Source organism: Dipodomys merriami, unplaced genomic scaffold (genome assembly GCF_024711535.1).
Source record: "Dipodomys merriami isolate MVZ:Mamm:240054 unplaced genomic scaffold, mDipMer1.0.p SCAF_48, whole genome shotgun sequence".
Classification (NCBI taxonomy): Eukaryota; Metazoa; Chordata; class Mammalia; order Rodentia; family Heteromyidae; genus Dipodomys; species Dipodomys merriami.
In genome coordinates this window covers 8043696-8066640 of record NW_027206046.1, presented here as the reverse complement: position 1 = coordinate 8066640, position 22945 = coordinate 8043696, and the positions used below count along the sequence as shown (strand labels likewise).

General features: G+C 43.6%; 1 protein-coding gene across 5 annotated transcripts in view; it reads left to right on the top strand.

The window, feature by feature from the left end:
• Nucleotides 1–10742: 10742 nt before the first annotated feature.
• Aqp9 (aquaporin 9) overlaps nucleotides 10743–22945 on the top strand; it is a 33581-nt gene continuing 21378 nt past the window's right edge. Inside the window, exons 1-5 of one of the 5 annotated variants that reach the window (XM_069995321.1) lie at nucleotides 10744–10904; nucleotides 11091–11334; nucleotides 11435–11549; nucleotides 12685–12786; nucleotides 13046–13220. In XM_069995321.1, coding sequence (XP_069851422.1) covers nucleotides 13110–13220 — 111 coding nt within the window. In that variant the 5' untranslated portion in view covers nucleotides 10744–10904; nucleotides 11091–11334; nucleotides 11435–11549; nucleotides 12685–12786; nucleotides 13046–13109. Of the gene's footprint in view, nucleotides 10905–11090; nucleotides 11335–11434; nucleotides 11550–12684; nucleotides 12787–13045; nucleotides 13221–22945 lie in introns of all 5 variants that reach the window. The other 4 variants (XM_069995325.1, XM_069995323.1, XM_069995322.1 and 1 more) reach the window with 4 other exon arrangements.

Genomic DNA, 22945 nt, shown 5'->3' with positions numbered 1-22945 from the left:
TCTCAGCATCCTGAGTAGCTAGGATTACAGGTGTGAGCCACCAGCACCCGGCTCCTATCAGTATGTTTTGAGACAGTGGGTTAAATGCTTTCAAGATACTCCTTTACCACTTTCCATGTATCTCGTGTAAAACCTGTTTAAAAACTATGGATAAAATGCTCCTTTGAAAGTGTCCTTTAGCAGCACACCAAATTTCAACAGTCGAGAAATCCTTTGATATTATGGAAGAACAACAGAAATAATATTGCTTCACTTGGTCAACACACTTTCCCTTAAACAAATTCTCCCTGAGCAAATGTTTGAGTAAACAGATGGTCATCATTTTTGAGCTCAAGAGATCAGTGAACTCAGCTCAAAGAGGACATGAAAGTCATGGACTCAAAACAAGATAGGCCCCAAATAGGCCTGATTCAGATCACCAGTCAAAATGGAGTTGACTTTCAAACAATCCTGTTCTGCTTATTTGCTTATTAACTGATGGTTGACTTTTATCAATCCACCTGTCGAAGCCATTGAGTTAACTAGGGACTCCATCAATTATTCAGACTAATAATCTAAGACAGATCTACCTGAGCAGATATAATCAGTGTCCAGATTCTCTGTTATAAGCCAGGAGATGTTTTCAGTGCTCTTGACAATATCCTTCTATCAAAAAAATGTCACATTTAAAAACACACCTTTAACCAGGCACTGGTGGCTCAAGTCTGTAATCCTAGCAACTCAGGAGGCTGAGAGCTGAGGATCGTGGTTCAAAGTCAGTCCAGGCAGGAAAATCTGAGACTCTGATCTCCAATTAGCCAGCAAAAAGCCACAAATAGAGCTATGGCTCAAATAATAAGAGTATGCCAGCTTTGCACAAAAAAGCAAAGAGACAGAGTCCAGGTCCTGAGGTCAAGTACCAGTACTGGTGTGCATACATGTGTACATGCATATGCATACACATATACTTACACACTTTTACTTTACCACCAAGAACAAAGATGAGACCAGCATGTTCGGTAGTGAATTCCTTGGGAAGGATGCCAGGCGTTTTCTGAGGATAAAGTGTGGAGAAGGTTCTGCAAGTAGAGCCTTCTGATGTAGTGCTCAGATGGACAGGACTGATGGTATAAATGACTGAAGAAGTGACAGTTGCAGGCTGGGAAGGTGGCTTAGTGGTAGAGTGCTTGCCTTGCATGCATGAGGTCCTGGTTAGATTCCTCAATACCACATACACAGAAAAAGCTGGAAATGGCGCTATGGCTCAAGTGGTAGAGCACTAGCCTAGTACCCAGGCCCTGAGTTCAAACCCCAAGTCTGGCCAAAAAAAAAATAAAAGTGACAGTTGCTTGCTTCAGTGAGGGAGTCTTCAAGTTCTTGGGGTTGAGTAGCACAGCATACACCAACCATAGGCCTGATGACTGGGATGTATGGCATTGTCTCCACTGGCAAAGCTAGAGAGAGAAAAGCAAACACTGGACTACGGTCTCAGCCCTGAGGCATCCAGGAGACCTCAGCGCCTTTCTCAGGAGTTTTGTGTTCATGCCAGGTGGCAAGGAAGAGGCAGCAGGGGGAGAATGTGTGATATTCCAGGAGAATTTGTGCCAGTCCCCAGACTTGAACTCAGCACTTTGGTGCTGCTGTCCCTGAGCATTTTTTTTTTGCTCAAGACTAGAATTCTACCACTTGAGCCTACACCTCCAATTCCATCTTTTTGGTGGTTCGTTGGAGATAAGAATCTCACAGACCTGCCTGTCCAGGCTGGCTTCAAACCAGGATCCTCAGATCTCAGCCTCCTGAGTCGCTAGGATCACAGGTGTGAGCCACCAGAGCCTAGCTCAGTGATGAGTCATTTTGATCTCTCACCTGCTGAAGATCTGTGGTTCCTATAATACTCACACCGCAGTTACGGTGTTTACCATCTTGGTACACAGTCCATCATCACTATTGCTAAGGCCTTCCCAATAGGATTTCTGCCTTTGTAATTTTTTGTTGGGTTTATTTTTGTTTCTGGCTTTTTTTTTAAGCTCCAGGATAAATTTGCATCCGATCACTCTTGTCCTATCTGACTGGCGGGATGACTGGGATTCATGCGTGGGCTGCGGAGTCCATCCAGGTCAAATGTCACAGGTAAGACTCAATCTTTGACCTCAGCTCCACTGTCCCAGCGAGCTGTCACCTACCTAAGAAACTTCTCCCCAACTTTAGCATGGGGTATTTTGTGAGTTATCATAGAGAAGTTTTGGAAAGGTGAACAGAAATCTATCCGTTACACAGAATCAATCTCCTTTCAGTCTTGGCAAAAAGGGAGTTCTCTTCCGTGGCTTGAGCAATCATAGGAGGTATACTGGATCCAAAGTCCAAAGGTTTAGGTTTGAATCCTCCCTTTCCCATTTCCCTACTGCCTGACTTGGGACAGGCCTCTGTTCCTGTTCGTGTACACTCTGTAACTATATGTGAACTTACTTAAAGATTAGACAATATGGACCATACTAAAGCTACCAGCACAACTATGTTCATTGCAGCATTATTCACCATAGCTAAGATATGGAACCAACCCAGATGCCCCTCAGTAGATGAATGGATCAAAAAATGTGATAACAACAGATGCTGGAGGGGATGTGGACAGAAGGGAACCTTACTGCATTGTTGGTGGAAGTGTGAACTTGTTCAACCACTGGAAAGCAGTATGGAGGTTTCTCAAAAGACTCCACATAGAGCTCCCCTATGACCCAGCAATCCCACTTTTGGGCATTTACCCAAATGATCACAAACAAGACCACACTAAAGCTACCAGCACGACTATGTTTACTGCAGCATTATTTACCATAGCTAAGATATGGAACCAACCCAGATGCCCCTCAGTAGATGAATGGATCAAGAAAATGTGGTATATATACACAACGGAATTCTATGCCTCCATCAGAAAGAATGACATTGCCCCATTTGTTAGGAAATGGAAAGACTTGGAAAAAATTATCTTAAGTGAAGTAAGCCAGGCCCAAAGAAACTTAGGTCCCATGGTTTCCCTTATTTGCCATAACTAGCATATGTCTGAGTCAAGCAGAAAAGAAAGGTCAGATAAGTTGATGTTAGGGAAATGAACCCTAAGATATGTATTCAAATGGTTTTTTTTCTTTCAGAGGATTGTTCTAACACATTTATAAGATTATTTCTTTGTTGCTTTGTATGTCCCTCCCCCATGTATAACCCCTGCTTTCACTGTATTTGATGTTGGTATAATTTGTGGAGGGGAAGGGAAAAAACAAATTGTTTAAATAGGGATACAGGTGGATCCATTGCAACAATGAGATGTACAAGTCGTTATGTGGAAAAACGAATTTTACAACTCTGGTGGGGGTGGAGGAGGTTTGGGGGGGAGGTGGGGAGGATGGGAAGGGATGGGAAGGGGAAACAAAGGAGGAAGCTAAAGTGCTTGAAAAGAAAGGTACTCATTATCTTGCCCATGTAGTTGTAACCCCTCTGTACAGTATTTTCATAATAAAAATAAAAAAGCCCACAAAAAGTAAAATAAAATAAAGAATGTGGTATATATACACAATGGAATTCTATGCCTCCATCAGAAAGAATGACATTGTCCCATTTGTTAGGAAATAGAAAGACTTGGAAAAAATTCTATTAAGTGAAGTAAGCCAGGCCCAAAGAAACATAGGTCCCATGGTTTCCCTTATTTGCAATAACTAGTATATGTCTGAGACAGGCAGAAAAGGTCAGATAAATTGATGTTAGGCAAAATGAACCCCAAGTAAGGACTCAAATGGTTTTTCTTTCTTGCTATTGTTTCTAACATATTTATGAGATATTTCTTTGTTGCTTTGAATGTACCTCCCCCACGGTATAACCCGTTTTCAGTGTATTTGATGTTGGTATAATTTGTGGAGGGGAAGGTGGACCCATTGCCACAATGAGATGTACAAGACCTTATGTTGAAAAACGAACTTTACAACTTTGGTACAGGGGATGGGGGCGGGGAAGCGGAGATGGGAAAGGTTGGTAAGGGGAAACAAAGGAGGAGGCAACAATGCTTGCTAAGAAATGTACTCATTGCCTTGCTCATGTAATTATAACCCTTCTGTATGGTATTTTCACAATAAAAAAAAAGATTAGACAATATGGATACATTAGGTACTGGGTAGTGATAGTTTTTCTTTATTTTTCACTTTTTGTCTATTTATTTTAGAGTGTACTTTCAGGACAAATCTTTTTGAAAAATGTATGAAAAATAATTCATTTGTGCAGCTTCAATCTTTCATAGGATTATCATAAACATGTATTTCAGCCACATCCATAGTACCCTCAAAAGTTAAGAATTGTGTGTGTGTGTGTGTGTGTGTGTGTGTGTGTGTGTGTGTGTCCTGGGGCTTGAACTCAGGGCCTAGGCACTGTCCCTGAGCTGTTTCTGCTCTATTTTTTTTAGTGCTCTATCACTTGAGACACAGCTCCACTTCCAGGTTTTTGGCGGTTAATTGGGACAAGAATCCCATGGACTTATCTGTCTGGTCTGGCTTTGAACCACAGCTCTCAGATCTCAGCCTCCTGAGTAGCTAGGATTAGAGGCATAAATCATTTGGTGCCCAGCAAAAATCAAGAATATGGCTCCTGGAGCTTCTGCTCTCCAAGAGCTCAGAATGAGGCTGCAGATTGGTTGTGGGCTGAGGTAGCTCGAACTGGTACTCAGCATCCAGGGTTCCACTGGCACGAAGATGCCTAAGAGAGGAGATGTTGACAATGGGTAAAAAGTAGAGGGAGGGGCCTGGGAAGGTGGCTCAGTGGTAGAGTGCTTGCCTTGCATGCATGAGGCCCTGGGTTTGATTTTTCAAGTACCATATTAGTAGAAAAAGCCAGAAGTGGCACTGTGGCTCAAGTAGTGAAGTGCTAGCCTTGAGCTGAAGAGCTGAGGGACAGTGCCCAGGCCCAGAGTTCAGGCCCCACGACTGACAACAACAACAACAACAACAACAACAACAACCAGAATAAGGAACCAGAAAGACTATGTCTTTCCTTAGGTTCTGTGGCAATTGATTCTAAAGTTATGTCACTGAATTATCCATTCCACACCTGACTCCAAACGACAGGAACAGATTTGCTAGCTGAAACATGTACACGAGAAAAGGAGCTCGATTTGAGTAATTTCATATGGCAAGCACTGTATGCATTTGACTGTGGACGATTCTGCTGATTGTGAGGGTTGGGTTCATAAATGAATTAGAAAGTAGGACTGGTTCACAGAAGGTGAGCCTGGATTTAAAGACAGGCATGAGAAGGACAATCTAGGTGAGAAGATAAACATGAGAACTTCTTGTGGGCAGAAACAAGCAGAGGGTATCACATGATGAGACTAAGCAAGCATTCAAGAGAAAGCTAGCTTTCATAACAGAGCTATGTATATAAATGCATACCTAGTACATATATACATATACAAACAGAATATATAGAATACACATATACATCTATGCATATGTATACATATACATACACGCATACGTTCATCTTTACAAACATCAGGAATCTGTTTTGGGAACTCGGCCTTCCACAATTTGGGGAGTAAACCATCGAGATGGGAATCTATGAGCGTGAGCAAACACCTGCCAAAACTTAAGTCAGTTCTAGCTGCCTCTGACCTTGATGGCTATAGGAGTCCTCCAGAAGCTGGAAGCCTTCGTTATGGAATGAGATCTCCATACACCTGGTGTAGGAGTCGGAAAAACTGAAGGAGAAGTAGGAATGGTGGAGAAGCTGAAAGACCGGAAGTGGCCTCATACCAAGAATGTGAGCCAGCAGATAAGCAGTGACGTGTGATGGCTAAGTATCTATCTGCTGCTTCAGTTCTGCCCTCTGTATCTTGCATGAGAATCTCCCCTGTGGCCCAGAAATACAGTTAAAAAAAAGATCTGGTGTGTGTGTATGTGTGTGTGTGTGTGTGTGTGTGTGTGTGTGTGTGTGTGTGTGTGTGTGTGTGTGTGTGTGTGTGTGTGTGTGTGTGTGTGTGTGTGTGTGTGTGTGTGTGTGTGTGTGTGTGTGTTGTGTTTCCTGGTCCTGGGGCTTGAACTCACACTGGGACTCGTGGAGCTTTCTTAGAGGGAATGGATAATTCTTGTTCTATTCACATTGTTCCATGGTTAGAGCCCTGAAGCAATGGTACGGTTCTGTTAATGGCTGGGATTAATCTGACATCTAAATCTGTCATGTAAGTCATAGTTCATATCCTAATTTATTTTGAAACCCTAGGGTAACCAAACAGAGTATTCTAACATTGTAATTCACAAATGTCCCATTCAAACTGGCTTTAAAAAGTGTGATTTAAAATGTTTTTAAATTTATTTTTTCATCTATTTATTTTGTGTGTGGGTCTTGGGCCTTGAACTCAGGGTCCGGACATTGTTCCTGAGTTGTTAGGGTTGTATTTTGCTAAAAGCTTGGCACTCTACCACTTAAGCTACAGCTTCACTTCTGGCTTTTTGTTGGTTAATTGGAGATAAGAGACTCATGGACTTTGATGTCCATCTGGCTTTCCTCAGATCTCAGCCTCCCGAGTAGCTAGGATTACAGGCATGAGCCACTGATGCCAGGCTAAGGCTGTTACTTCTGACGGGGGAAAAAATATCTAATATTACAACTTGCTCCTTAAAGTTAATGCTTGGCTTCGTTAACTATAGTCAATGGTTTTGTAGATATCATTCAGGACCCCAAGAAAAAGAAATGTCCACTCACAAGAAGCCATGATAATGGGGCCCCAGGATAGATGGGATGGCTGGAGGGGTGCTTCTCCCAGAGAAGGATGAGGGTTGACTTAGGGGGCTCCCTGTGATGCAGCAACCTCAGGTATGATCAAGTCCTATGGAACCTGCAAGTACCCAGGAGAGCTCTGTAGCTGGGGCAGTAGTGGTCCACATCCTGGCTAGTGTCCATACAGAAGCAGGCCCTAGACATCCCAAATGGCAGAGGCTGCCATAGGAGAGTCACACAGCATTGCAGCACAACTGGCTCACTGTCAAACAGGATGCTCCCTGTCAGTGACTTGACCTTGAGGACCAGCACTGGCTTACTGTATGAGACAGAGGCAGATCCGTGACCTTCCCATTCAGTGGGACTGGAGCCTTGTGACGGCATAGGTGTGGGGTAGAGGAAGGAGAGGCCATCCACTGGGTGATAACTGTAAATGGTCACCACCTCTTCATAGGATGTGGGCATGGGCAGCTCAGAGGCAGGAAGTCCACAGTGCTATTTTAATGGCACATTTATACTGAGGACTATTACAAAGCCACTCCAAAAAAAAAAAAAGAATTGTACTCAGGAGACTGAGGTCTGAGGATCACGGTTCAAAGCCAGCCCAGGCAGGAAAGTCTCTGAGACTCCTTTTTTTTGGGGGGGAGAGTCCGGTCGTGGGGCCTGAACTCTGGGCCTGGGCACTGTCCCTCAGCTCTTCAGCTCAAGGCTAGCGCTCTACCACTTGAGCCACAGCGCCACTTCTGGCTTTTTTTCTTGCTTATGTGGTGCTGAGGAATAGAACCCAGGGCCTCATGCATGCAAGGCAAGCACTCTACCACTGAGCCACCTTTCCAGTGCTCTCTGAGACTCTTATCTCCAATAAACCACCAGAAAACCAAAATTGGAGCTGAAGCTCACAGTAGTAGAGTGCTAGCCTACCACTGTGAAAAAAAGCTCAAAGATAGTACCCAGGCCCTGAGTTCAAGCCCCATGACTGACAAAAAAAACAAAACAAAACAAGAAGAATTGTATATTGGCATAGAAAAGTGAACAGAATGTGTTAAATGAGGAAAACCTCCATTTCATCTAATGCATATACGTGGGGGGTGGAGGGAGGAGTTTTTATATAAATCTATTAAAATAATCTAGAAGGATAGATTCCAGCTTGTTATTTGTAATCTCAGCATTCAAGGACTGTGAGAGAGTTTAATATACACTTAAACATTTCTGAATTCTCTGTATTCATTTTAAAACATGATCACTAAACTCAAGGGGGAAAGACTATCATTTCCCCAAAGGGAAAGGAGAGAAAAGTAGAAGAATCCAATGTTGGTAGCTCATGCCTACAATCCTAGCAACTCAGGAGACTGAGACCTGATGATCTGTAAGGTCCAGGATCAAGGTTGAGACAAATCTAAGAGACTCTTCTCTCCAGTTAACCACCAAAAAGCCAGAAGTGGAGCTGTGGCCCAAGGGGTAGAACATTAGCCTTGAGCAAACAAAGCTTAGGAATAATGTGTAGGCCATGAATTCAAGCCCTAAGACTCCTCCATGCCCCCCCCCAAAAGGCAGAAGAGCTACATCCCCCCCCAACCCAAGAGGCCTTGAGCTTCAGGCCCTGAGAGAAATGTCGATGTAGGAAAGAGACTGGTCATGTATGTGAGAAGCTTGTTGATTGACCAAGGTCCTGAGGGGCTAGAACAAAGCTTTAGATTAAGGAGTAAGGACAGAGGACAGGGTTTAGCAAGAAGGGGAACCAGAAAGGAGAACACAGACATAAAAGTGGAGCCACTTTCTCAGGAAGAGGAGGAGCCTGAATGGAATGATAGCCAATGGAGTCTTGTTTCCCTAATGAACTGGGAAAGAAAAAGAAAGAAAGAGAAGAAAAGATGGGGCCCGAGAGGGTGGGACACAGAAGAGAGGTGTGTGGTGGCTGCCTGAGTGGAATCTATGAGATTCCTGGACTCGACTGGATCTCAGGTCTTCAGAATCCGTCTCCGAGGATGTGGTGATTCTAATGCATGATAACATCTGGAACCGTTACAATAAAAAGTTCCCTCCAGATGCATGGGACCAGTGCTGAGCTGATGGCACAATTATTGCAGTAGGGACAATGAATATATTTATCTGAATTTCCTTAGCACGGTTCAGCATTGTGGGAAGAGAACTCTTGGGAAGAATAGATGGCTGAACATACAGAATGGAGCTTGGGCATCGTGGGCACGAGATGCAGGTAAGGGCATCTCCATTTAACCTGGCTAACCACAAGTAACAGCTCCGTTGGTAGCGAGGGAGGTGAGGCTGGAATTTATGAGGAGCAGGAAAAGCAGATTCTAGAAAGTCTGACTGGATGAAATAGAAAAACTGGACATTTTAATTTCTGTGTGTGTGTCCGTCCTGGGGCTTGAACTCAGGGCCTGGGCACTGTCCTTCAGCTTTTGTGCTCAAGGCGAGGAATCTACCACTTGAGCCAAATCTCCACTTATGTGAGGTATTCATTAGAAACTCATTGTTGCTTAAACTGTTAATTCCTTAATAGTCGATAGATACCTTTAAAATCCTTCTTGCTTAATACGGCTTCAGACAAGTGACTAGTCTTGAATGAAAGCTTTTACTGTGAGGGTGGATAAATGAAAGCAGTTTGGGCTTCTAATTAAGCTGTGGGAGGGAGGGTGGGTCTGGGTGGAGCCAGGGAAGGTTGGTAGTCATTACTTATCCTCTTCATGTGTCTCAGAATGCTTTGCTTATGTGTTTGTGTGTATGCTGGTCCTGGGGCTGGAACTTAGGGCCTGGGCACTGTCTCTGAGCTGTTTTTTTGTTTTGTTTTGTTTTGCTCAAGGCTAGCACTCTATTATTTGAGCCACAGCTCCACCTATGACGCGCGCGTGCGCACGTGTGTGTGTGTGTGTGTGTGTGTGTGTGTGTGTGTATGTGTGTGTGTGTGTGTGTTTAACTGGAGATAAGATTCTCAAGGGCTGGGCATCCTTGGCTCATACTTGTAATCCTACTCAGGAGGCTGAGATCTGAGGATTGTAGTTCAAAGCCAGCCTGGGCAGGAAAGTCTGTGAGAGTTATCTCCAATTAATCACCAGAAAACCAGAAGTAGCACTGTGGCTCAAGTGGTAGAGTGCTAGCCTTGAGCTGAAGAGCTGAGGGACAGCGCCCAGGCCCAGAGTTCAAGCCTCACAACCGACAAAAAAAAAAAAAAAAAAAAAAGGTTCTCCTGGACTTCCCTACCTGGGTTGGCTTTGAACCTTGATCTTCTGATCTGAGCCTGAGCAGCTAGGATTACAGGCTTGAGCCTCTAGTGCCTGGAGAATGCTTTGGTGATAGCTGAAGGATGGGAGCAGGCTGTGGTTGGTGAGGTGTTGTTTATGGTAATGAAGTGGAAAGTAAGACAATCGACTGAAGGTAAGATAAAGTAAGTAATACTCTCTCCTTCCCCTCCTTGAACATGAAATAAGTGTTCGGTAGCTCAAGCTCTCTCCAGACTCCAAAGAGGGAACCTAATCTGTCCTCATGTCTGCAATTGTCATCTCTAGGAAGACATGGGCAATTTCACTGTACTTGGATCCACAGCTCTCCTTACTTTGCCTGAGGCTCAACTTCATTCGAGAACACTTTAAAGGTTCTCCACAGATTTCTTTCCCCGGGCTCGGTGCCACTTTCCTTGAGTCCCTTCTCATCTTCCACATCCAATCCACCAATTTTAGGACACAGAGGATTCTTGAATCCTTGTACAGCTATGCTGTTGGAGCTGTCACTCAATTCTGTGGGTCTATAATACTCTGAACGACTGATCTATGCCCATCTCCGTTTCCCTCCAAAGCCCTCGATCTGTCACAGCTAAGAGGATCTCTTCAAAACTCAAAGATCAGGAGATGTCATCTTCCTGTCAAATCCACTCCAATGATTTAAACTGCTTAGGTCTAACCCTAAAACTCAATTTACAAGGCTCAGTATGGTCTGATCCCACCTGTCCCGCCCACAGCTCCAGGCTCATTCTGCACCAGCATGAGAGTAGGTGTTGCTTTCATTCTGCGATAAGTATCTAGCTGACCCACCCTGCCCCTCAAAACTTTTGTACAAACACTTCCTTCCCCATTTCACCGCGTTCACCTCCAGTCTATCATCTGAGCTGATCTCAGTTCTGACAGGATTTCCTTGAAAACACCTTCCGAGATCTCTCTGCCAAGGTAATACCTTCTTGTATTTGCTCATAGGAATCTAGCATCTTTCTCTATAGAATGGATCTCACTGGTGACTGTACCTCAGTACATCCATGATTCGTTCTCTTACATTCTTCTCTTTGTTCTTTCACTTTCTCCCTCTTTCTCTTTCCTCTCTCTCTCTCACTCTCTCTCGCTCTCTCACTCTCCTAGGCTCCGAGAAGAATGAGAATCTTGTGTGCTTTTTGCTGAGAGTCAGTGCTTAGCACACAATGATTATGCCATAAATACTTGTCAGATGAATGAACGACCGAACTCAGAACAACCCTTGTGTATTGCTACCTGGGTTGCAGTAATGAAGTCCTGTTTCTCTGGTCTGTCCACTGGGATTTGGGGAACTATGTGGTCAGAAGAAACTCTTCAAACACAATAGTGGCCATGATCATTTAAGCGAGAGGTAAAGGCCAAAACGCTGGGGTGTCTCCTGAGTCTCTAACCGTGTAGATGCCAGAAAGTCTGATAACATTTCTGAGATCTAAATTCTACATTTTACCTAGAGATTAGGTGGTGTCTGCTGCCATTGGGATCTTTCCAGCAATTCCCCCCACATCTTCCTCTCCTTCCTTGCTGCCTACCTCCTCAGCTGGAAATGACTGAGGGCCTCCTGCAAAGGTAGGGGAGGGCCTGGCCTGGCCCAAATCTCTGTGGGAGCCTTGGAAAGGGAGTGCTCGGCGTGGGTATTCATTTCATGGGACTGCCTAGGCATTTTGAAACTACTACTGGGTTCTGTTTCTTCACACACACACATACCAGCTTTGTGAAACAAGGCTTGAGTTCTCTGGCTGAACAAAGAAGCTAGTGCCAAATACATCCCTTGCCTTTAAGGATGTTAAGCGCTAGTGGCTCACACCTATCATCTTAGCCTACTCAGAAGGCTGATATCTGAAGATCACAGTTCAAAGAAAGCCAGGGCAGGAAAGCCCATGAGACTTTTTTTTTTTTTCTTTTTGGTGGTTGTGGGGTTTGAACTCTGGGCCTGGGCACTGTCCCTGAGCTCTTCAGCCCAAGGCAAGTGCTCTACCACTTGAGCCACAGTGCCACTTCTGGTTTTCTGGTGGTTAATTGGAAATGAGAGTCTTATAGACTTTCCTGCCAGGGCTGGCTTTGAACTGTGACCTTCAGATCTCAGCCTCCTGAGTAGTTAGGATGACAGGTGTGAGCCACTGGCACCTGGTCCATGAGACTCTTATCTCCAATTGACCCCAAAAAGCCTTAAGTGGGCTATGGTTGAAGGGGTAGAGCACCAGCCTTAAGGGAAAAAAAAAAACCTCAGGGGCCGGGAATGTGGCTTAGTGGTAGAGTGCTTGCCTAGCATGCATGAAACCCTGGGTTCGATTCATCAGTACCACATACAGAGAAAAAGCCAGAAGTGGAGATGTGGCTCAAATGATAGAATGCTAGCCTTGAACAAAAGAAACTCGGGGGACAGTTCCTGAGTTCAAGCCCTGGAACTAGTACCACCACCCCTCTCCCCTGGGGAAAAAAAAAAAAAGACAGGGATTAACTTTGGTAGAACAATGAACTAATGTTTTCTTCATTTTTCTCCAGCTTGGATTAAAAAACAAACAAACAAAATTCTTCTTTTGTAAAGAATCTTTACACTAGAGGTATTCATATCTGATTTGAAAATTCCAAGTTATACCCCAACCACTCACTGCTGAATAGGACCAAAAAACAAAATAAAACAAAACAAAACAAAAAGCAGAAGCCTTGCAATTGGGTAACATGCAAATCTCTTCTGGAACAGGGCCTATCGCTGTGGTTTGGCAACACAACCTGCACAACATCTCTTTTCTCATCTCCTGGAAACCAAAAAGCTCGGCAAAGAAAAAATACCTAGAGCATAAAGGTAATGATTAATCTATTGGGCACACACACACACACACACACACACACACACACACACACACACACACACAAATACAAAGATTAAGGACTTCAGGTTGTAACTCTCTAATTGAAACAAACACGGCAGAGAAGAAGGGATAAAGGTGGCACCAGCCCTAACTGGGAAGGCATTTGCATAATCAGAGAAATCTCATCAGACACCGCCAGGAATCTGTGAGGAGTTATTTAAGTTGTCTTAAGTCTCTATTTGCATGTGCTAGTAAAGGTGAAGAGCAGCAGCAGCAGATACCAGCGCGGGAGCGTGTTGCTCACAGGAGCCCCAAGATGCAGCCTGACAAGGAACAGGAAAAGAAGACCTTGACGCAGAGACTGGCCTTGAAGAGCAGCCTGGCTAAGGAGACACTCTCCGAGTTCCTGGGCACGTTTATAATGATCGTGAGTATTTTCTGTTTTCCTGAATTCTGATCTAGTGCTGTCTTCCAAGTCACCTGCCACACTGCTGGAGAAGAGTTTTGGTTTGGTTTCTTTATAAATTATCCAATTGATCTCTTCCAAGAAGCCATACACTAAGTTTTCATTTACTTGTAACAGGTTGGCTCCTGTCCCCACTTCTCAACTGCCCCCCCCCCCAACAGTGGGTGGATATAAAACAAGCAAGCCAGTGCTTTCTTCACTGACTGACTTACTCAGAATCTAAAGTGGTTTGGGGATGAAAAGTGAATTGTTAGACATTTTGCTTGTTAAGTAATTGATTTGTACCTTGCTTGCTTTCCACAAGCATTGGGGTGACTTGGGGTCATCTAGAGTAAGGACTGATAGCCAGTAAATTTGAATCTCCTCACTACAAGAGGGCTTAACAGCAACTGTGCTGCCAGATCACGTAACTTTTACTAAATCAGAAATTGTGCCAGGTAGGGTTGGTGTAGCCTAGCTTTGGTCTTGTGTCATTTAGCTCTTTATTCAACTCAAACAAATCACTAGAGGTGATTATAATAGAGGTAGTTATAATAACTTGCTAGAAAGCCAGGTGCTGGGATGGCTACTCAGGATGCAGAGATCTGAGGACTGTAGTTTGTGACCAGGCTAGGCAGAAAAGTCCACGAGACTCTTATCTCCAATTAACCACCAAAAAGCTGGATGTGAAGCTGTGGCTCAAATGGTAGAACACTAGCCTTGAGCGGAAAAGCTAAGGGACAGCTCCAAGGCCATAAGTTGAAGCCCCAGTACTGGCACAAAACCAAACCAAGAACTTTCTAGCTAGAAAGGGCCAATTCTAAGATGCTTTTGAGGATTCACAAGATATTTTCTCAGCGATTGGAAAGTTTGTGTAAGTAGCTGGGGCATGTCCTAGCATTCTCTGAATCCTGAAGTTTGGAGTCCAACCATTTGTAGATGGAAAATTGCTGTCTTGTGTCAATTATTGATTTCAACCTGGTTTTAAAAAGCAAAGATTTCCTAGTCCAGCTATAAGTAATTTCATTTCTTTAAGATTATCGAGGAGGGTCATAAATTTTTATACAATGAAAAGCTGCTTGCTTTACTTTAGAAGAAGCTAAGTCAAAAATTGACTCAGACAGTTTTGGATCTCTGAGATTCTTTTCCCTTCGTTTGCTAAAGTACTTCTTTGGGGTGGGGGAAGCTATAGATCATTGCTTTTATTTCTTAGGTTCCCCTGCAGGAGTCCTGAGCTTCTCTGACCACAGACAGTCTCAGAATTTAGGTAGAGGGAGTTAGGAAAAAAAGAAAGAAAATAAAAGCCAACAGGTTTCTAATTGTAGGCTTACTGGAAGTCTTCCTCAGTGACTCAGACTCTTGAGACTTAGTTGTCACCCTAGACTTTAATTTGAGTTCTCTGATGATCTTATTACTTGTAAAGAAATGAAGCAGTTTTTGTGTGAAGTTTTAGTGTTCTGCAGAAAGCAAAGAGGAAGAAATGGACTAAACATCCGTTTGCAGCTGGGAAAGGTTAAAGCCTTATTTCTTAACAAGAATGTTTCATAATCCCATTCTTTTTAAAATTGAAGGTTGCTTTAAGCCAGTTACTGTTTTGTTTATGTGACTAGTGGTAGCTCTCCCTCAGTTTAGAGTATGATACAGGTGTGTGTATTTGTTGTTGTTGTTGTTTTACCTCCGCTATTCTCACCTCTCCCTCCCTAAGGCAGGTCTTAGAAATTCTAATCTTTCTCTAACTTTATCTTCAAGCTAGCTGGTCGGAAACCAGCAGATAGTAGGTCAGAAAACCAATATTTTAGAAGAGTCCTCCCATACCCTGGAGGAAGGGGAATTCTTCTTGGAAAGATCTAGAAAAAGCTGAACAGATAGGCCTGGTTGGTTTTGGTTTTTCTCCACTGTGTGTGTGTGTGTGTGTGTGTGTGTGTGTGTGTGTGTGTGTGTGTGTGTGATTCCTGGGGCTTGAACTCAGAGTATGGGTTTTGGTTTTTCTCGTGTGTGTGTGTGTGTGTGTGTGTGTGTGTGTGTGTGTGTGTGTGTGTGTGTGTGTGTGTGTGTGTGTGTGTGTGTGTGTGTGTGTGTGTGTGTGTGTGTGTGTGTGTGTGTGTGTGTGTGTGTGTGTGTGATTCCTGGGGCTTGAACTCAGAGTACGGGCCCTGTCTGAGCTCTTTTTTTTTTTTTGGTCAGTTGTGGGGCTTGAACTCTGGGCCTGGGCACTGTCCCAGAGCTCTTCAGCTCAAGGCAAGTGCTCTACCACTTGAGCCACCGCACCACTTGTGGTTTTCTGATGGTTGATTGAAAATAAGAGTCTCACAGACTTTGCTGCCCTGCTGCCCAGGCTGGCTTTGAACCTCGATCCTCAGATCTCAGCCTGCAGAATAGCTAGGATTATAGGTGTGAGCCACCAGTGTGCAGTTCCCTGAACATTATTGTTGCTCTAGCCTAGCACTCTACCACTTGGGCCACATCTCCATTTTCAGCTTTTTTTCTGGTTAATAAGAATCTCAGACTTGTCCACCTAGACTGGCTTCCAATCTGATTCACAGATCTCAGCCTCCTGAGTAGCTAGGATTACAGGGATGGGCCATAGGTGCCTGGCTTCCCACCCTATCTTTTGTAATACTTTGTTTTGGTGCTGAGTATCCAACCCAGGGTCCCAGGTTAGCTAACCTAATCCTCACAGCCCACACATAGTCTTTAAGCCTTAAGTCATAGTCTTTATCCAATTACATTTTGCACATGGTTGTCTTTGCTTCAACCACGTCTAAGCCATGAAGTCTCCACAGAAATCTCGAGAAGATTCTGGAGGTGTTGCATCCAGGGAGGACATGGAAGCTAAGCTAGGCCCCTCCCTCCATGCCTCTTCATCTCTTCATCTTGATAATAAACCTGTCATTCCTTGAGTTCTGTGAGGTGCACAGCAAGTTAATTAAACCCATAGAGGGGGTTGTAGGAAATCTGCATTGTGGCTAACCTGTCCAGAGCGTGGGTAGGACAACCTGGAGCTTACCGGTGGCATGTAAAGAGGAAGCCCTGGCGTGCTCTCCAGGTAGATTTTGTCAGAGCTGTTGCTGGTAGGGAGAAAATGTCACACCTTTTGGGGTCACAGATCTTCTGTGTTGGTGATTGTGGTACGAGTGCAGAAGAGAAAGAAGGTTGTTTTTCTTTTTTCTTTTTTTTTTTGGTCAGTCATGGGGCTTGAACTCTGGGCCTGGGCACTGTCCCTCAGCTCTTCAGCTCAAGGCGAGCACTCTACCGCTTGAGCCACTGCACCACTTCCAGTTTTCTGAGTGGTTTAATGGAGGTAAGAGTCTCATGGACTTTCCTGCCCAGGCTGGCTTTGAACCGTGACCCTTAGATCTCAGCCTCCCAAGTAGCTAGGATTATAGGTATGAGCCACCGGTGCCCGGCTGAAGGTTTTTCTTACACAAAGATGTAGGAGTTAAAGACACACAATCTTAATATTTATCTGTTGAAAAATTAACCTTTCTGGATAAACCATTCATTTCATCAAAGGCTCAATTTCTAGTTCTATCATGTATTTCTTTTCTAAAGTGAACCCTAATTAAACTCTAATTGTGATTATTATCTTCAATTTTGTTAAGGTTTCTGGGGATATACAGACAAGTTTCTGCACAAGCATAAGGTTTGTGTGTGTGCTCGTGCAAACAGATGCACACACGTGCCAGTCCTGGGCTTGAACGCAGGACCTGGGCACTGTCCCTGAGCTTTTTTGCAAAAGGCTAGCACTGGAACACTTGAGTCAGAGCTCCACTTTCAGATTTTTGGCAGTCAATTGGAGAGCAGAGTCTCACAGACTTTCCTGCCTGGGCTGGCTTTGAACCGTGATCCTCATAGATCTCAGCCTCCTGAGTAAATAGGATGACAAGCATGAGCCACCAGTGCCTGGAAAGATGTATTTTTTTTAACCAAGGAATCCACATGGTTTTGCTCAGAGGATATCCACAGTAATTATCCCTTGTTTATTGAGAATGTTCATTTCATCTTGCACAAAAGCTTTCCCGGCTGGTAAACCCTGGGAGAAGGAACACTAAGCCAATGGCAGAGGGTGTGCTCTTAAGTTGATAGGGTTAGTTTCTCCCCTAGATGCTGGGAGCCTGGTATGATGTCATTTTTCTCATCTTCTCAAAAATCAGCATGGAGGGGAAATATCTCCAACCTCATTCACACTCTAGTATAAGTGGCTGGTGAGGGTTACTGATGTCATTAAAGGAAGAGAAAGTCCATGAACAATTCTTTGTAAACTACAACTAAAACTGGCAATAATTACATCATAGGCCAATGAACTAGCTCTACTTTGGCCTTTCAGATGCTGGAATAGATGGCTGTCATCTGTACTCCTGTCAGGCAGAAAGTCTACACAATGCATCTCGCTTCTCTCATAGAAAAGTTTCAAAGAGTTGAGGTGCCAAGGAAGGGAGTATGAATTAAATATCTAATATAGGCCAGGCTCTTTAGATACATTTGTTTAGTCTCTGTGATGGCCATACTACTCATAATTACTTTTGTAATAATTAAAGTGCAAATTGGCTTCTTTATTGTTATAAATAACTCAGATAAAAAAAAAATAGGACGGCTCAAAGAGATACAAGTAACTGGCCCAAACCAAGAAAGCACCAAATTAGATTTCTTTTTAAATTTAGCATGTACAGCTTCCTTCCATTTCCCATCCATTGCTGGAACAAGTCAGACTCCCTCGGCTCCATCCTTCCACAGAAGTGGGGTGAGAAGGAGCTGGTGATTTGCCTGTGGCTGTAAGAGCTAAGCAGATGGGTCCTGCTGTGGAGCAGAAGAGTGCTCTGTGCAGGTGGAAAGGTGTGAGGTGTGGAGATGCAGGTAGAATCTGGTGATGGCTTGATGGATGGCACACACCAAAAGCTAAACTAACACTAAGACTGCTCCCCCAGGGGAAGTAACACTGTCACGTGCCTGCTCCTATGTTACTTGACAGAACTATGGCTTTGTGCAATGAATTTAGTCTTCCTTAGATCTCTGATTCCTCAAAGGCAGCTCACACTTCACAGTGATTTTGTGGAAATAGAATACCTATTGTGTCTGCGAAAGTTTTAACTAAGGATGCTCAGTAAAGGATTCCTCACAGTGCCTTTCGTTCTCTTTGTGAGAGTTTCTAGTACCTGACCACAGGAGTTGCTTTGTGCTCTCCTGGCCATCTTGAGCTATTTTCCTCCCAGCATCTGCCATGCAGCTGTGGAAAACACAAATGAGACCCTCTCAAAAAGGTGCACAGAATTTCAAATGTCTCCTTTGGGGATGAACTTTTATGTCTACTCCTCGTTTTATATATGCTCTTCATGAAACTGATGGTTAGTCCACTGAAATGGATGGCATCTTTCTGGATGGGAATTACAAGTAGGTAACATCTTGTGAAGTGAGCAAGACCCTTGATCTATGTCCTGAAGAGATACAGAAGAGTAAGTAAGGAACTATCCTGAGTCAGCTACTGATGGCTCATGCCTATTATCCTAGCTACTCAGGTGGTGGAGATCTGAGGATCCAGGTTTGAAGCCAGCCTGAGCAGGAAAGTCCATGAGACTCTTATCTCCAATTAACCACCAAAAAGCCAGAAGTATATCTGTGGCTCAAGGGGTAGAACACTAGCCCTGAACAAAAAATAGAAAGGGACAGTGCCCAGGCCCTGATTTCAAGCCCCAGTACTGGCACCTAAAATAAATAATGAAAATAAAAGGATCTTCAGGGTAGAGAAGATGGGGAACAGGCAGTATGGGAGGGAGTCAGGAAGGGAGGCAGAGAAGGAGGGGTTGATGGTATATAAGAATTTAGACACTGCTGTGTTTTGTGCTTCCTTTCCTGCTCTCTTTCTAGACCTATGACCAGGGTTTCCCCCTGACCAGGGTCACAGAGTTTACAGTTCTAGTCTAGGAGGAATCTCAGCTATAGTAACTATAGAAGTTTTATGGTCTTAAAAATATCTTGATTCTATTCATTCTGATCTAAAGGGAATATACGGTCAGCATTTAGAATGAAATAGGGCAGTGTTTTTTAAAAGTCAAGGGAGACATCTGCTTTGTAGTGTGATCTGAGCTACGTGTAGTGGCCTGCTTCATTATTTGAATTCCCAGGTGCTGGCTGGGCAGCTCTGAGACAGGGGTGGGCAGATGTCATTGGCTCGTTTTATTGATGGAGGAGCTGAGTTCCAGGCTGATGCAATCCTGTGTCCTCTGAACCAGCCCAGAACACAGCTGTCTTGCCTTAGGCCCTTGAGCTTCCTCTGTGCTTTTCCTCCAGAGAATACAGCATGTACTCATCTAAATTCAGCTTTTGTTCCTATCTTTCCTGGAAGAGAGGGGAAAGGCTGATGACCAACTCCATTCTTCCAGATGGGGAAACAGGTGTAACATGCCCGAGATCACCCAGCCTTTGAACCCAAGACTCGATATCCTGACCCCAGTCCCAGTTTTAATGTGTGAATATTTGCTGAGAATGAACCCTTCTGTGTGAAAGTCCAAATAGAAATCTGATCCATGTTTGTAGCCTAAAATATATTAAGAGTTGCCAAGATGGTTACATAGAACAATCACAATCATGTTGAGGACATTAATTACATTAATTATTAGGGGATCTACTGCCTCAAAAATGTATTCAAAATTCTTGTAAACACCAGGATTCTGAGGTGGTCTAGACATCACTTCATGAACCTGATGAACACACCGCCCTGCGCAGCAGTTTTGTTTTTTTCTCTCCTAGTGTTTCTATTTTCTAGGTTTCTTTTTTAGAGACTGCCCTTTGGGCCCAGAGTAAAGTACCAATAATACAGTGGGCCTCAAGAGACCCTAAAACTCTTTTTTGCTTTCTGACTCAATAATTCCCTGCTCTTCCTTGCTTGCATTTTTCTCGTTTCCACTGCTTCCCAGAACCACTCCTACTGAGTAAATCTAGGATGATCAAGACCTTGAGTTTGGCCTGAAGATAACAAGTCAGAAGCCCCTGCCATCAGCAGCACCCTTGGCTGCTTCTGGTCAGAGACCGTGCTTCTGAATCTTGAATGTCCTTTCAAGGCCTATGTGTTTATAATGGCTTAGTTAGCAGCCTGTGGTGATGGTGGTAAGAACCTTTAAGGAGGAAGTGAGGTCCTTGGGGGGGGGGGTGTGCCCTTGAGGGAACACTACAGCTCTTCTTCTTGCTTCCTGGCTGCCATGAGGTGAATAGCTTCCTCCACCCTCTACTCCCCACCATGGTGTACTGTCTCACCACAGGCCCTAGGGCAACCCAAGCCAGGTAAAATATCTGAAACTCTATGCGTAATTTACCATAGGTATTTGACGATGGTCATTCAAAGCTGACTGATAGGCTCCATTGTTCTCTGATTTTCACACAGGGCTTTGGAAGGCAACCCTACCTTATTTTTTCTTGTTCTTACTTTCTGTGCCATTCTTCAGTCCTCCAGAGGTGTACACTTTTTGCATCTGGATGTTCTTTTACCTTTAAGAAGAACTCCAAAGACCTAAATCAGAATGTATGGAAGAGCTAGACACTCAAGGTTCCCTGCTGGGGGCCGGGGAGAGTTGCCTTGATGGTTACAGTGGGTGTTAGGGGGCCTGAAGCAGGTGTTTAAAGGTTGCAGGCTGTCTGTTTCAAATATGGTGATAAGGGGGTGTAGACTTATGGCTCATACTGTACCAGATACTTTTTAATCCTTAAAGAAAAGAAAAACACACACAAACTCACAGGTAAGGGAACTTTTCTCATTTCATGCATGAAAACATTAAGGGTCAGTATGGTTCAGTGACTTACTACCCACAAGCCAGCATTCAGCAGTGCTGGGATTAGATCTAATCCCTCCGACTTGGTCTTTGCAATGCTCAAGTGAACATTGCCACATATGCTTCTTAACTACTGTGTTGGCTTCATATACCCCGTGTATCTTTGACCACCCGAGATTTTCCTCAAAGACAGTTTTAGGGACTTACCCACACAGGTGTTGGTTCATTGTAGCTGTCCTGCAGCATGGCTGCAGCTGGTTTATAAATCCACATCCCTTGGTGAACTGTTACGTTGGAAGCTGTTGGACACACACACACACACACACACACACACACACACACACACACACACACTCACACACACACACACACACACACACACACACACACACACACACACACACCACTATTACAATGAGCCCCTTTGCACAAGTTTCCCTGTATGTATTTCAAGAAAGGCACAGTGGGATATCAGGTGCTCCCACCTGTAATCCTAGCTATTCAGGAGGCTGAGATCTAGATGATGGTTGGAAATCAGCTTGGGAAGCAAAGCCGTTGGAGATGCTATCTCCATTAAGTAAAAAGCCAGGCTGGAAGCATGGCTCCAGAGATAGAGTACCAGCCATGTGCAAGAAAGCTGAGCAAATTGAAGGCCCTAAATTCAAACCCCTGTACTGCCAAGAAAAAATAATCAAGAAAGCTTCCCTTGAATTTATTCCTAGAACTGGGTGTCTTGGTCTTAGAGGATGTATGTATGTCTTCCAGTCTTAGATAACTGCTTTTCAATGTAGTTTCAAAATTTGTACTTCTATTAGCCACACACATAGTCAATGGCTCTTGGTATTCTCAACTTTTGTATTATAGTTTTGCTCGCTTGACAGCTAATTCTTTTCTGTATTACTCTGAATTATTACTGTTCTATACTCATGCCCTCAACAGAATTTTCTTCAGTATTTTGTCATTTTGCTGAACAGTTATAAGATATTAGCGGTTTCTTGTAGATACGGATGCTAAAAAAAAAAAAAAAAAAGTCCTGTTTGGGGGTTTAGGATTTTGCCTTTTTAATTTGGAACTTGCAATCATTAGACTTCATTTCGATGGATGATATGGAGTGGGTACTTGTTGTGATGTCTGGAAAGAGTCAATTGTCTGGGCTCTTGTTTCTGACCTGTCTCATCCCTCAGCTATGCAGTTTTACAGCTCACTTTTTTTTTCTTTTTTGTATGTAGGGTTTCTACATCTAGAAATTCAGTTCCAATGATCTATTTGTCCAAACTTTGAGCAAAGCTATATTTTTTGGACATCACTTTCTAATTGTCTCCCCCCCCCCCCGATATTTGTTATCATTTCTTTCAACATTGTTTTGGCTGTTTTTAATCTTTTTTTTTTTTTTTTGCCAGTCCTGGGGCTTGAACTCAGGGACTGGGCACTGTCCCTGAGCCTCTGTGCTCAAGGCTAGCACTCTACCACTTGAGCCACAATGACACTTCTGGCCTTTTCTGTTTGTGTGGTACTGAGGAATTGAACCCAGGGCTTCATGCATGCTAGTCAAGCACTCTACCACTAAGCCACATTCCCAGCCCCTGTTTTCAACCTTTAAACCCTCCTTGTAAATTATGTTTATCAAGTTCTGTAAGGCCACTATGGAAAGATTGGCTGGAATTATATTGAATTTATATAATATTCTAGGTAGACCTAATGTTTTCAGAACTTTTAATTTCCTCAGTATAAAACAGATCTTTCATAGGTGTGCTTGTTATATATTTCTGTCAAGTTTTATGACTTCATGTTAGTCATATATATCTTTTGTTAGATATACAGATAGCTTGGGTTTTTTATTTCTTGAAATTTACAAATAAATATTGTTTATGGCATACAACATGATGGTTTAAAATGTGTGTGTGATATAGAATGGCTAACTACAGATAATTAACATTTATATTACCC